The sequence below is a fragment of the Pundamilia nyererei genome, unplaced genomic scaffold (assembly GCF_000239375.1).
Source record: "Pundamilia nyererei isolate P.nyererei 1_Seehausen unplaced genomic scaffold, PunNye1.0 scaffold00234, whole genome shotgun sequence".
Lineage (NCBI taxonomy): Eukaryota > Metazoa > Chordata > Actinopteri > Cichliformes > Cichlidae > Pundamilia > Pundamilia nyererei.
In genome coordinates this window covers 30197-45732 of record NW_005187635.1, presented here as the reverse complement: position 1 = coordinate 45732, position 15536 = coordinate 30197, and the positions used below count along the sequence as shown (strand labels likewise).

General features: G+C 41.1%; 3 protein-coding genes across 5 annotated transcripts in view; 2 read left to right on the top strand and 1 right to left on the bottom strand.

The window, feature by feature from the left end:
• Positions 1–1246: 1246 nt before the first annotated feature.
• On the top strand, positions 1247–6152 carry rnf11a (ring finger protein 11a). Its single transcript, XM_005748916.1, has 3 exons — positions 1247–1670; positions 3274–3446; positions 4470–6152. The coding sequence occupies exons 1-3, from the start codon at positions 1554–1556 to the stop codon at positions 4639–4641; spliced, it is 462 nt and encodes a 153-aa protein (XP_005748973.1). The 5' UTR covers positions 1247–1553; the 3' UTR covers positions 4642–6152.
• A 2210-nt stretch (positions 6153–8362) lies between these two features.
• On the bottom strand, positions 8363–10441 carry hmox1b (heme oxygenase 1b). Its single transcript, XM_005748915.1, has 6 exons — positions 10360–10441; positions 10157–10213; positions 9706–9817; positions 9393–9608; positions 9020–9292; positions 8363–8874 (listed from the first exon to the last, which is right to left on the bottom strand). The coding sequence occupies exons 2-6, from the start codon at positions 10204–10206 to the stop codon at positions 8683–8685; spliced, it is 843 nt and encodes a 280-aa protein (XP_005748972.1). The 5' UTR covers positions 10207–10213; positions 10360–10441; the 3' UTR covers positions 8363–8682.
• A 1592-nt stretch (positions 10442–12033) lies between these two features.
• The window catches only part of hmgxb4b (HMG box domain containing 4b), an 8640-nt gene continuing 5137 nt past the window's right edge, over positions 12034–15536 (top strand). For all 3 annotated transcript variants that reach the window (XM_005748912.2, XM_013914876.1, XM_013914875.1), the window contains exons 1-4: positions 12034–12093; positions 12860–13000; positions 14430–14469; positions 14772–14878. In XM_005748912.2, the coding sequence (XP_005748969.1) occupies positions 12860–13000; positions 14430–14469; positions 14772–14878 (288 nt within the window). In that variant the 5' untranslated portion in view covers positions 12034–12093. The remainder of the gene's footprint in view (positions 12094–12859; positions 13001–14429; positions 14470–14771; positions 14879–15536) is intronic.

Sequence of the window (15536 nt, the reverse complement as noted above, 5' to 3'; positions counted from 1 at the left end):
TGTCCTCTCTGTCCAAAATATGTACATTGCTATCCTTGAAAGGGTGACCTCCGTCCTTTAGATGCAGATGGACCACCGAGTCTTGTCCCGTGGAGGTGGCTCTTCTATGCTGTGCCATATGTTTATGAAGTGGCTGTTTGGTCTCTCCGATGTAGAGGTCTGGGCATTCCTCACTGCACTGTACAGCATACACCACATTGTTAAGTTTGTGTTTAGGAGTTTTGTCTTTGGGATGAACCAGTTTCTGTCTGAGTGTGTTGCTGGGTCTGAAGTATACTGGGATGTCATGCTTGGAAAAGACTCTCCTGAGTTTTTCTGATACACCGGCTACATAGGGGATGGCAATGTTGTTCATGATTTATATGTTACTCTAAATTGTAAAACTATTTTATTTGCTATTCTCTCTGTAGAGCATGTACAAAAGGGTGTAACTATTGCACTGTGTTCTGTGCATTAGATCTTCAGCTCTGCCACTTCCAGCTCAGCTTCCTGTCTTTTTGTTAGTGCTACCATCTCTAAGCTATGCATCACTGCAGGTCTCACTACCATCTTGTGAACCTTCCCTTTCATTTCACTTTCCTGCTATCCTTCTGCTACAAATCACCCTGACAATCATCTTCACCTGCCCCACTCTGCCCATGCAATCTTCTTCACCTCTCCTGTGCACATACTGTCCACTGCTGGATGATCCCCCAGGTATCTCAACTACCTTCACTACCTCTGCTCCTTGCATGTTCACTTTTCCACCTGTTTTCTTATTCTTATTAGCACAAATGTATTCTGTCTGGCTTCTGCTGTTGTTCATTTCTCTTCTCTTCTCTTCAATGTATATATCCACCTCGCTCCATACTGTCACTACAGATCATGTCGTGTGCAAACATCATAGTACACAGAGACTCCTGCCTGACCTCATCTGTCAGCATGTCCATCACCACTGTAACCAAAAAAAGGGTTTAGATCACCGATGCAATCCCACCCTAACCTTAAGCTTTATCATCACTCCTACTGCACACCTTACCACTGTCCTCATCCATGTCCTGCACCACCCTCACATACTTTTCTGCCACTCTTGACTTCCTTATACAGTACCACAGCTCCGATCTTGGTATACTAACATATGCTTTCTGTAGATCCACAAAGACACAGTGCAACTCCTGATCTTGTCTATAATTCTCCATCAACACTTACAGCAAAGCTCGCATCTCGACTTTTAATTTGAAGCTTTTACCGGAAGTTTAATGTTTGATGTTTAGAAAACTTCCTGGTGATATAGTTCCGGCTCGTATTTCTTGTAAACATAGCGTACGGTCGGACACACAGAATTGTTCTCGCTGATACAGTTAAAATTTGTGTCGCCAGTTGTTATTAAAGCCACGGTATCGCTCAGTGTTGGGCGTTTATCGCGTCCGAACGAGCTGCAGCGCTTCTCCGTAAATAAGGCTCCCCGCCGAATGACAGCTGTCAGCTAAAAGCTAGCCAAGCTAACGTTTAGAGAGAGCGCCGAGTCTGTCAGCATTAGAAAGAAGTGACAGTCTCATGGTGGTCTCATTTCAATGGGGAACTGTCTATTTTCACAAGGTGCGGATGACCTGTCGCTGCTGAACGACTCCGAGGGAGGCAGTCTGCCCGGAGAGCCCCCGCCGCCATACCAAGAGCAGCCCGGGTCTCAGGTGAAATACAGCCCGGGGAGTCCAGAGCATGACAATTGAATCCCCCTACCCTCAAGTCTAATTAGTGGTGGAGGCTGTTATTGCTGTTATCTTAAATTTGGAAGCTGAAGTTTGTGCAGCGCAGCTTTCAGGATCAGATTACACCATGCAGAAATTAAGCTTGAATAAAGTAAATACCACAGTCAAATTACTTCTACAAGATTTTAGAAACACAGTCATAACTTGTGTTCGGGTCTTATATTTTTTTTGAAAAAAGGATAAAACATTGTGCAGTATATACGCATAATTTGTAATGTGACAATCTTTATCTCGATCCTAAAACATTGGTTCCTTTATCTAGTTCATGTCATCAGCTTATTATCAAGAAAACCAGGAACGTCTTGCTGAGAGGTGACGGTACAAACCTTTGCACCACTTTGTCACGGATATATAAGTCAGGCTGAAACTTGCCTAAATGTATTTAGGGCTTTTTAACATTTAACTTTATAAGCAAGTAAACATTAAAAAAAAAACCCAAAAAAACCCGATTTTTTGTGTTTGGCTCAACACAACCTGTCTCCTAATAGTGGACCTGAAAATCTAGAAATTATGCAAACACATTATAATGCTTGGAAATGTACACTCACTGGACACTTTATTAGGTACACCTTATTCATACTGGGTTGGACTTACTTTTGCTTTCAGAACTGCCTTAAGTCTTTGTTGCATCCAGGTGCTGGAAACATTTCTCAGATATGTTGGTTCATATTGACATGATAGCATCACACAGTTGTTGCAGATTTGTCGGCTGCACATCCATGATGGGACTTGCCTGTCCCACCACATGTGGTGCTCTATTGGATTGAGATCTGATGACTGTGGAGGCCATGTGAGTACAGAGAACTTTTGATCAAGAAAGCAGTTTGAGATGAATTGAACTTTGAGGCAAATTCACCGAGGTCATTAAAGGATGGACCTGGTCAGTAACGATACTCAGATAGGCTGTGGTGTTTAAATTATGCCAAGGGCTCTGACATAGACAAGATATTGTGACCCAGAGAACTGTGGCTCAATGGATATTTTCTCTTTTTCAGACCATTCAGATGATTGTATGGGAAAATTTCAGTAGATCAGCAGTTTCTGAAGTGCTCAGATCTGCCTGTTACCAACAAATATGCCACATTCAAAGTAATGTGAAAGGCTGATTGAATATTTGCATTAATGAGCAGTTAAACAGGTGTATCTCATAAAGTGACTGGTGAGCGTATATGCACTTTTTGGCCCTCAAAATTGTAAAGATGGTTAGCTTGTAGTCCAGTAATCAGCGCTAGAGGGTTCATTTATTTAGATTGTAACTGTAGAGACAGAATCTGCTTTTGCTCAGTGTTTCAGTCTTGGACATTTAAAGCATAAGGAACTCTGATATACAGGTGTATCATACTTTAATTTAAATTTTTAATTTAATTTAAATGAAGATGAAGATTCAGGTAATTTAGAAACATATGAAAACACAAGGAAATAAATAAAATATCTTTATCTGGTCCCAGGTTTTCTGATGCCACTGGAAATATAAAATCACCCTTTCAAAGATGACACGAATTGTCTTCTTTTCATTTATTTCAAGGAGCGCACTCAGGCTGTGCCAGTGTACCATCCCACCCCAGGCGAGAGCCGTCTGGCCAGTCAGCTGACTGAGGAGGAGCAAGTTCGCATCGCACAGCGCATAGGACTCATCCAGCATCTTCCCAAAGGCATCTTTGATCCAGGCTCTGACGCCTCTGAGAAGAAAGTTAAAGAGTGAGTTTTAAATGGTGGCACTCTCATTTGTTTCAATTTACATCTCGCTTTGATCCCCCCATTTGAAATGCAGTTACTAATAGTTTATTCAGAAATCTTTGAATAGTTCCACTGTCCAAGAACACAAAGCTTTCGCATCTTAATGCACGCTCAATCATCCAGGTAAGGAAATCCCAAAAAGTTGATTCTGTTCTTCTGGACGTAGCGTTTTCAGTGGGAGAAACATTTCGTCACTCATCTAAGGCTACGTCCACACTAGCCCGGATAGATTTGAGAACAGCGTCTGAAAACGCTCCGCGTCCACACTAGCGTTTTCAGTCATTTTCATAGAGTTGTGCGTCCACATTAAAACGGCCGAAAACGCTTACATTCCAGTTCTGCGCATGCGTGAAGCGCAAGAAGATTCGACCTGCCTCATTTCTCTCTGCCGCTTATTTACTTTCCGGCTCTTTGAAACGTTGCGGCAGAATGTTGAGGAAAAGCACTGAGTTTTTTAAATGGACTAACAATGAGGTGGAGTTGTTGCTGCGAGTAACACAAAAGGCTGTCAAAGTTCAGAGCAAAGCAGCAATCACAGCAATGTAAGATGGTGAAAAATATACCCTTAGGCCCCCTTCTCGATTCAGAGATGGTCTTTCCCTTTTCACATAAATGGCCTCCTTGACTCCTCTCACAAACTAGCATTCCTCCCTGATGTGTACATCCTCATCATTGAAAGAGAGGCCACTGGCCTGTAAGTGTAAATAGACTGCAGAGTCCTGGCCTGACGAGTTAGCTCTTCTGCGGGGACCAAGAATTGGGTCCCCCGACACAAACAGAGTAATATAATATACGTTTTTAAGTGCCAGGAGCATTGCTGTGATTTATACATTGGGGCAACAAAACAACCTCTGGCTAAGATTATGTCACAGCACAGAAGATGAGTTATCGTATGAGTTATTGATTGTATTTTGAGATGCTTTTTTTTGTAATATATCAAAGTCTTCGGGTATTGGTAAATCTTTTCACTTTTTTCCCCTCCAGATGTGTCATCTGCATGTTGGATTTTGAATATGGCGACCCCATTCGGTTTTTGCCCTGCCTTCACATCTACCACGTGGACTGCATCGACCCATGGCTGATGCGTTCCTTCACCTGCCCCTCCTGCATGGAGCCCGTAGATGCAGCCCTGCTGTCTACTTACGAAACCAACTGAGCGGCCCCTGGTGGCTGCTTCTGCCTAAAAGTAATGCACCTTTTTAGCCAAAACTGTCATAGCTGTTCCAACAGATAGATGAGGGGATGTGGCATGATGCAGATGTTTGTTGGGTGCTTGTTAATACACACAAGTAAACAACTGTGTCCTACAGCACACTCTGTAGGCCTGAAATGCACCTAGTCAGACTTGGAAAGCATGCTTTGGCAGAAGGAAGATGTGCCAAATACAACGAATGAAGGAGCTGTACAAGTAGCAAAATATTACTGCACAGTAATTTCACTTTCATATGACTTACACTTATTTTTGCCTTTGTGTAATTTGCACCCTCTTTCACGATGTGTGATGTGTAGCATGTTCTCTAAATGGAGGAAATGCATAATTGTTTTGATCAAGTGGGAATCATTGTCAGAATTTCCAGTGAACACATGAAGTGAAGTAACTGCACTCTCCAAGTAAACTTGTGATCTTGAATGTCACCTAAACACAATGCTCTCTACTGAAAAGCATACGTCAGTATACATAAAACTTCACAAATCACACTTTCCTGAAGCTATGCCATGAGATAAAATGGTGTCAATTCAGCTTTTGAGCATATTTTGAAAATTACTCCAGTTTTATTTTAGCTGCTTTGACTATATGTGAATGTTTCTGTTGCTTTCCCACAATATGAATCCTCAGCTTTTGCTTTGCCTTAAGTTTGTGCTCTCAACCCGTAGTTTGTCCTTTACAGTCAATAACAAAGACACAATATACCGTGCAATCACCCTTAAAGCACCTTGAGATAAGATGTCTGTCACCTGATAGTGTGTAGCTTGTAGATTTCGATAATGGTGTTTTTTCTATGTGTGTATGTTTGCATTTTATGGGTTGTTGGATAGAGATCGTCATGTCAAGCTAACATTGTGAGTTAACCCCCTCAGTTGTAAAATGTAATGTAGTTTCCGCTCCTTTTCTTGTTTGAAGCTTTTGGATTGTGCGCCGAATGCCTTCTAAATGAGCACGTGATGCATTTCCAAAGCTTCCACGTCTGGTAATGGAATGTGATTTTTATGCTTTTGGTGTTGGACATGTGCTGTCAGTTATCGTTGCATAATGCACAAAGATGAGAAATGGCAAAAACAGAAGCTACAGCAGTAGAAAGGAATGTATCTTCAATGTAAAGCATGATTTCAGTTGTTACACATTGACGGTATGACTGTAAAAGGAAATTTGTGATTTACTGTGCACATACTGTGCCTTTTAAGGTTGAGGTAAGCCAATTTCCTGTGAAGTACAATCATTTATGACATTACTTTTGTTTTTCTTTAGTTGTCCTCTAGGAGGAGGCAGATACCAGCAATGTAGTGATTTGTGTCACGATGAAACAGGCCTAGGATGAAGCCAGAAATGTGATCTGGCTGCTGTTAACAATCAACAGTCATTCTGTCTTTTGATTTATGACTTGTGCTACAAGTGCACAGGTTTTAGGAAATCCATGAAACCACAATAAAAGTGGATACCAAATCTTATACAAGCGTGATGTTTTGTTTCTGCATTAAATATTGTATTGAAACACATTCTCAACCTCTCAGCTGGAGAGGGTAGTGGGTTAGAACTTAAGAAACAGACAAAACTGACTTTAATTTAAAAAAAATTTAAATAAATCTTTAGATTCCTTAAGGAACAGAGCATGTATTTATCTCAAACACCATTGCATACGACTGCGTTATAGTCTTCTGTGTTTAACTGAGCACTAAAATAATTTATTTCCATAAATGACTGATTCGTATTGATAACAGTTAAGCCCACTGAGTATAGACAGTGTGCAAGATGTTAAAACTTGATAGTTAATCCCTGAAGTGGATTGGCTGTCTACACCTTTACATGAAAAGCTTCAAAGAATGTGTCATCAGTGTCACAGCTCAGAATGAGTCAGCCCTCATTTCTTTGTGTTTTCTTAGAAAAACAGGAAATGCACAAACGTAACTGCAAATCAAGTACAGTCAGAAAATGTCAGTACAATTATTATGAGCTTGGAAGTTAATATTGGTATGATCGCCTTTATTCTTTAACATAATCTGAACTCAAATATCTTGTCATTTCTCATAGTCTTCAGGAATGGTAAATGGCCTGTATTTATATAGCGCTTTACTAGTCCCTAAGGACCCCAAAGCGCTTTACATATCCAGTCATCCACCCATTCACACACTGGTGATGGCAAGCTACATTGTAGCCACAGCCACCCTGGGGCGCACTGACAGAGGCGAGGCTGCCGGACACTGGCGCCACCGGGCCCTCTGACCACCACCAGTAGGCAACGGGTGAAGTGTCTTGCCCAAGGACACAACGACCAAGACTGTCCAAGCCGGGGCTCGAACCGGCAACCTTCTGATTACAAGGCAAACTCCCAACTCTTGAGCCACGATCGCCTTCGATAGTTCTCTAGGCTTCTTGAAGGATATTCAAAGCTCTTCTGTTTTTGTATCTTAGCTGCCTGTTCAAAGGGATCCCACAGTACTTTAACAATGTTGAGGTCTGGTCTGTGGGGAGGCTAATCCAAAAGTGACAGTTCCACTGGGTATTTTTCTACATAGTGCGTTTGCATTGTTTTGCTGATTATAGTGCTGAAAAATGAAGCCGTTGGCAATTAGATGCTTTTCAGACAGTATTACAGCACTTTGCTGTGTTCATAAATTCATCAGTTTTCACAAGATCCTCAAAGCCACTGGTTGAAATGTAGCCCCAAACCACGAAAGAGCGCCACTGATTACTCATCACTTCTTAAAACCTGATTGCTACTGATTGTCATTTCAGTTTTTGTGTACTTTGACATACCTCGGTCTTTTCACTTTGTTTTGCTTCCTTAGGAATGGCTTCTTCACAACCACCCTTTCACTGAGACCATTTCTAATGAGGCTATAGTGAGCAGCAGATGGATCAACTGAAATTCCAGATATATCTCTTATGCCCTATGTGAGGTCTGCTTGAGTTTCTTCCTGTTTTTTTAAGTATGTGGCATTTATTTGTTCATTTGCTGTAGATAGCTTTTTTTAATCACGCTATTTCTTCTTTTGTCTTCTTGTTTCCTCATATTGTTTATAGACACATTTCACACCATGCTGAGATACATCAAGCTTTTTTTAAGGAAATGGGAACAAATTGGTTTCTTTGTTAAGTTGTCTTTACATTTAGACACAAAACTGGTTTGTTAGTTAGTCACCTGTTTATGCTTGAATGATCCATGCAGCCAATGTCCAAAGAAAAATGCTGAAACACCTTTAGAAAGTCTAGAAATGTATGACTCAGGATCACTTTAAAAAAGACGATAATCGTTATCAGGCAAAATGATTTATGTTTTAAGCAAACAGTTTAAACATATCACTTTGGGCTGAGTAAAACTGAAATAAGGTTTTTTTTTTTTAGCTTGCAACATTTGTTAAGCAGATGTTAGTCTGATGGAGGCAAAAACACTTAAGCGTGCTGTGGGTGGCTTGCCAGCAAGTGAGTTTATTTAGTGTTTAAATCATATAAAAAGGACTTGCTCCCCGCATCCAGACTCTTGTATGACTAAGAGCCAAATGAACAGCAGGCATGTGGTCGGGTGCCAGAACATTAGTGGACATGTCCACCAGCTGGACCCTCAACATCAGCAGAGTAATGCTCATTACTAGAATGAACTTCATGATCACTGTACTAAAGCAGAAAAATTTCACGATACAGTACGATAGAGATATTTTCTTTCAGCAGAATATTTTATTAAAAGGTTCATATATATTTACAGTATTTAAAGCACACACATTGCACATTTTCAACCACAAGGGATATCAGTGCAACAGATTCAGAAACTATTACACTTATTGTACGTATGTGTGAGTGTGAATGGTTCTTATGGATAAATTACATAAATGTTACACAGTATTTTGTGATCTGTACATGTTTTTAAAATCTTACAGTTATAATCAGGTGGGGATTTTTCTGCTTTTAGGTTTACAGTACCAAAGCAAAGATTTCAAACCTCAACAGCAACACTTCATTTCACAGTATTTCTTGAGTTTCTTTTCATAAAGCGTACATTCCCACACTGACAGTAGCCAGAGCCACAAACAGTCCCAGGACCATCCTGAGCAGCGAGGAAGTGTAAATGTTTTCTGACATGTGGAGTGTGCTCGCCTTTACTGGCTTGGACTGTGTCATGGAGCTCTGCAGGTTGTTGTCAGAGACAGTCAGCATCTTCTGTAAATCTTCAAAGACCTGTAACACAAACAACAGAGCATCTATCAGCTGCTGTAGCTAAATATTAGTAAGTGTAAGATGGAGCTAATCTAAGGTTCAGCTGCCCTCTGAGTGGCACTTTTGCTTTACGATCTGTCCTTCCTAGATTATCACACCTCCTTACCTGAATGTTGAACTCAAAGGCCCTGACAGCCTCCTCCAGCACACCGTTCCTCTCCTCCTCTGTCAGCTCCACACTGTTCATTCGGCTGCGATAGAGCTGTTTGAACAGGTTGGGGCTGGACACCCCAGGGAAGGCAAAGAAGGACAGACCATCACCATTTTTCAGATCCATGGACTTCTGAGCGATCCGACCAAGAACCTGTCCCCCAGACAGGTCACCCAGATACCGGGTGTAAGCATGGGCAAGCAGGAATTCAGGGTTTTCTTTGCCAATCTAAAAAATGGTAATGGAGTTATCAAGAGCGTTAATTGACCATCACCTAGCAGAGATAGAAACATGCATGTGATTCATGGAAGGTTTAAATAAAACATACCTGTCTGAGCCTGTGGCTGTATCTTTTAGTGGCTGCAGGAATGACAATCTTCTCTCTCCAGTCCTGACCATAGAAGTATTCCAGATCTTTTTCAATGGACTTCAGCCTGGCCAGTTCAGCAGGAAAGTAAATAGGTGCGACGCTCGGGTGGTCCGAGTTCCTGTCCAGCTCTTCCTCCAAAGCCTGGTAGATCTCATACAGCGAACACAGGAGGAGCTGAAGAAGAAGAGACACAAAGCCATTAAATCTTGGTATCGCCCCCCACAAAAGTAAGATTATTTAAACAATTGTGCTGTCCTTTTTTTAATATTACCTTATATTGCGGAAGCGTGACCTTTCCCCTCTGGAAGCTCAGCATCAGTTCTGTGTTTTCTGCTCTAACGTGACTCTCCTTAGTCACTTTTTTTATTTGTTCAGACAAGTCCCTGAGAAAAGAAATTGATCACAATTAGAAGAGAAAGACAACAACATTTAATGTATTGCAGCTAAGATAAAGGCAGTGACACAAGGCTAAGAGCAGTAATCATTAGAAAACATGTAGGGCAAATATGTGCATCCAAAGTAAACTTCCATTATGATATTGTGATTAGAAATGTTTATGTAGCTCATAAGCTTCCCAAACATATTCTGCTACTTGAGATATGTGTTGGATGTCACAGAGCTGATTGAAAACTAAATCTATCCCCAGACATTAAAAGAAAAATGTGCATGGAGCGGAAAAGAAGATTTAGGTTCTTAATAAAATCACAGCAGCTCAGTCTAACCTGTCGGTCATCTGCTCTGCTGCTGTATGCGTCTTCTTCTCGGTTTCCATTGTGCCCCTGAAAAAACAGTAAAGGACAGTAAAGATGTCAGAAAGGTACTTTAACAGAGCATAAATCCTTTTCTGATATGGTGAGAAGAACACTGTGGATATAAATCGACAAAAGGTTGTCAAATTTAAAGTATGATATCTCGTTTGACTCACCAGTAAGAATGAAGTCTGATCTGTGCCCTTAGTTTCTCTCTGGATGTCCAGTGCAGTTGTGTGCTCTGCTGGCTTTCACGCTTCTCTTTATACGATCCGCTTCAGTCTCCTCCTCCCACCACCAGCTCAACACAAACAGGAACTCAGCCTCAACAAAAAAAAACTGGGCTAAACATGACACGGCAACATCAGCAACAATAGTAGGAGGGGACCAGGAGTTAACATGATACGGCAACTTTGAGGAAAACTGCTGAGGGAAGGACTACCAGAGTGTGAGGAGGGAGTTCCCTGGAAAACCAGGGGGGAGGGCTGAGCGCTAAACATGATGCTGCAACTTCAGATTCCAAAGTAGAGCCACACAGGGGAGGAGGAGCTGAGCGCTAAGCATGACAGTGTGAGTTTGCAAAGCTGTGAGAGAGGAAGTGTTTAAACAGTGACTAATGCTGTGCATTTGATCAGAAACAAGAGCAGGTTTGTCATATTACACAAGTCTATCAACATTCAGTGACAAAGTGGAGGAGTATTTTTGACAAACAAGAGTCGATACTGTTCATTTAGTCCATGTAAACAATAGTAAAAAGCTACTGATATCATCTTTACACACAGAAGTTAAGCCCAAAACTTATTTGTGACTAGCCTGAAATAAAACAAAGCTTTTAAAATTATTTCTTCCACAATATGTCATTCATGAGTGACTGTGACTCTGAGCATTATATACAGATGTGATCAATTCATACTGATTCAGAGGGTATTAATATGCTCTTGTAAACAGCCTCTACCCTTCTGGGAAGTCTTCATCCTTGATTACCTAATAGTGCAAGTATCTAAAAGAGATTATAATCTGCAAAAATCTTCTGTCATCCACTAAAAGAGCGTCACTGCTTTTATCTTCATCCTATTGGACCCCTCCTAGAACTGTTACTCAGAAATCTTTTCATGGGGTTTTGCAATCTGGCAGAGCTCTACTGCAGTGCAACATTAAAAGAAGTCAGCAAAGTGTTCCCAATTTTAATTTTCCTCAGAAGCTGCTTGAAGGAGTAAAGGTCGGAGGTCTTGAACTACAGGAACAAAACTGGAACCACACTACTGTCCAACCTAGTTTAATTTGAGTTATTTATAGAGCCATCTTGAGGCAAAGGAAACAGAAAACCGCTTCACTCTGAGCAGCTCTTCCAGCGAAACAACTCCCAGCCTCTACGTGGTTGGCAGTATGCTTAAACCTCTGGTCTTTTATAAAGAACGATTATTATCATATATTCACTTTAAGTGAAAATAAGGTATGTTTGTCATATGGGTGTCTACATAGCTTTGACTATAAACTGTGCTTAGACGTTTTATGTAAAGGCCTAAATAAAAATGGCATTTAAAATACGTGACTACTTGAAATCAGTTGAGACAAAGCGATGAAAAAAATACCGCTACATCTGTTTTTTTGTCAAAAGGCCAAACGTTTCAATGCGTAATTACAACCTACATGGACAAAAAAATAACATAAAAAAGCACAACTCTATGTTATATATGATTTGAAAAATGTGCCACTAAACTGCAGACTGCCGTGCATCTGCTCAGCCATCTGCAGGTATAAAATCACAAAGCTTCACTCGGGCTTAACGTGACTCAGCACAGCGTAGTGACCGACAGAGAGGGAAGGGAAGGGAAGGGAAGGGAGGGGAGGGCGGGCGCTAAACGTGAGTCAGCAGGCTTTGCTTCACACGTATACAGCTGAGCAGCACAGTGAGTTTACCACAGGAATGTCTGTGACAGAGCTGGCCCGAGATTTAGGAGCTTGTTAGAGGTCGTGTGCTTCATGTTACCGGACCAAAATCCGGCATTTTCCGGAATTAAGGATAGTTTTTAGTCAAACGTGGAAACAAAACGAAAGGAGGACAGACATCGATGTGAGACGTGTTTGAAATTGTTCTCTGCTCGGTCTTATCAGTTTGTATTTATTTTAGATTTAAAAAAAAAAACCCCACAAGCTTCGACAACCCCTGTTTTGGGCATAGTAGAAAGCCCACTGCTTAACTGCTATTATTACAAACATTAAATTAATGTTGAACCAGAGGACTTCAAAACAACTTGTTTTCCTCACTAGCTAGCACACATAACTAGCGTCTAGCTAGCACTAGCCTTAGATAATTTATTTGCCTTGCACAGTCAGCAGTCTGCTGAAGGTGAGCTATTCATTTACTCGCCCAGGTGAGAATGTTTTATCTTCAGCAATTTAGGCCCATAAACCTTAGAGAGACGGCGAGTCCCTGCTGCAACCTTTTATTAGCTGCTGCAACCTTTTATTAGCTTTATCCAGCCTTCATGTTTGGTCAGACTAAACTTCAGAGCATATAAAATCCTCACAGTAAACAGAAAGTATACGAAGTGGTCATTGAATAAGCAGACTGTACATGCTCAACTTTATCTCACATTACTGTGTTATCATGCAACTTCACTGTACTTAGAGTTCCTGCTGTCTGAATCATTGATCTCTCTTCTGTTGGTCTAGATGGATGGTGAAGCAGAAATAGTGAGTGGATGCACCCACAGAGAAAACAAAAGGTCATACAAAGACTTTTTGATGGATGTTGAGGACCTGGAGGAAGCAGGATCAGATGCAGAGGAGCATAGCACCAAGATGCTTCACCAGGTGCACTATTCTGGGGATTTTTGAATCATGTTTCTGCACCGAGTTGCAGTGCTGTGTATATTCCATTGCAGGGACGCTGTCTTTTTAACATCTTTGAATTTTAACTGTGCTACATTTTCTGTACTTTTCTGGGCAGTCGTGGCTCAAGAGTTGGCAGTTTGCCTTGTAATCGGAAGGTTGCCAGTTTGAGCCTTGGCTCCAACAGTCTCGGTCGTTGTGTCCTTCCATGGGCAAGACACTTCACCCGTTGCCTATTGGTGGTGGTCAGAGGGCCCGATGGCGCCAGTGTCCGGTAGCCTCGCCTCTGTCAGTGCGCCCCAGGGCAGCTGTGGCTACAATATAGCTTGCCATCACCAGTGTGTGAATGGGTGGATGACTGAATGTAGTGTAAAGCGCTTTGGGGTCCATAGGGACTAAGTAAAGCGCTATACAAATACAGACCATTTACTTTTAGATTTTTAGACTAATTACAGTTTATTAATTGTTGTTTCAGTTAGTGCCTGGGCCCAAGCCTAGATAAATGGGGGGGGGAGCAGAAAGGGCATTGGGTATAAAATCTTTGCCAAATCAAACATACAGATCATCAATAATACTGACAGGACAGATCGGGTTAACAACAACCGCCTTCGGTGCTGTTTGCCAGCAGGGTTGTGGTGGAGAATGAGCCACTGTTGGCTGAAGGCAAGGGAAGAGGAAGGGCGAAGGAGTCTTCAGAGTCATCCATAGAAAAGGAAAGGCCTGAATGTGGAGGTGAGAGTAGGGTCTTTAAATGTAAGGAGCTTGACTGGTAAAAGGAGAGAATGCAAAGTAAGAGAGGCAAGGATGATATGGTTTGGATGTGCAGAAGAGTGATAGCAGATATACTGGACAAAGGATATTGAGAATAGAGCTGCCAGGCAGGAAGAACAGAGAAAGACCACAGGGAAGATCCATGGATGCAGTGCTAGAGATGGGGTGAGATGGTGCCAGATCATATATACTGTGGTGGTGACCCCTAAAAGAAGTGGTCGAAAAAAGTGTTTCGCCTCAGCTGTCTATAAAACCATAAAACACAAAGATTGTTGCAATCAATTTTATAATTCGGTTCTTGCTTTGTGATGACACTGGAGGAACGCAATTATATTTACACCAATGTCAGCATCAGTTAGGTGCTGGCTAAATGTTAAGATAATGTGAAGAGGAAAAACAGGGCCGTTTATTTGAAGTAAGAAAGATTTCTTTGTGGTCCTGGTATAAAAGAGGGAATAAACAAATACAAATGCAGAATAAACAAAGAAAAAAAACTTTGGCTATGGACAAAATTGATTAAACAATCATTGCACCCCAGTACCTTTAAACCACCGCTATGTTTGTTTTATAGTGTGAGTCATGCGTTATACTGATATTTCTAATGGGTTAAAAGTCATGTAAGTGCTTGTAATTTTTCCAGGAACAAAGTGGCTCCCTGAACAAGAACATACCACCTATTGGTAAGGCCTTAGCAGCTGTGTACATTACACTGTGATATGTTTGTTTCTGATGCAACTTTATTTGACATCTCTGTGTCTACAATGTCTAAGGTTGCAAAAGTAGGATATTTTATTTAACAAACGTTATTATTTATCAGAAATTCATTTATAGCATGTTAATGCACATAAAATCCTGATCATCACAGTATTTCATAAGGTGTTAAGAGTATAAAAATAACAAGGTGGAAATGTACACTTTTGGCTTAACCTGGGAATTATATGTTAATGCATTTGTTTATGATTCTTCTGTCCCCTAATTGCAGGTAGTAGTGGTATAGACCACAAACCTCATGGAGCAGACGTCTCAGGCTTCCTCCATGAATATCCAGTCTGTGTGTCACAGGACAGATGGACAGTGAGAGGAGAAGAGGTGATAAAACAGACACTAGGGCTGTGCGATATGACCAAAATCTCATATCCCGATATAAGAATTCTATCGTCCTGATAACGATATAAATCACAAAAATATAACATTTTTGTAAATTCTGTGAATCTCGGGCAGCTCGACTTGCGGGAAGTGTTTCCAGCTGCGCGTCATGTAGCTGGAGTCGAGTGTTTTAACCGATGCATGAAACTATACATTTTTAGACATAAGTTGTAACGGCCGCCGTTTTCTTTGTGAGTATTTAGACTTAGAGACTTAGAGCTTTTTATTGTCATTGTGCAGTTTCTTGCACAGCGAAATTGGGTAGCTGAACCGCAAAGGTGCTAAAGTAAGAAGAAGAGAAACCAATATACAACGTGCTGCGGGGAACAGCCTGTTCTAACGTTTGAGTCTAAGGTTTATTTTTTTAGCACCTGGCGGCTCTTTTTTTACTTCTCATCCGTAAATATTTTGAAAAGTCTCAACAGGATCTTGAGCTTTATTGTGAAAGGTTTATGTGGAACATAAAAATGCGGACACGCGATGGTTTTGATCTTGTTCTAACATATGGCATAGAAACTGAACATTTAACAGTGTTTCCTGAAAACCCTCTCCTGTCTGATCATTTCCTGATAACATTTACATTTACAATTATTGATTATAC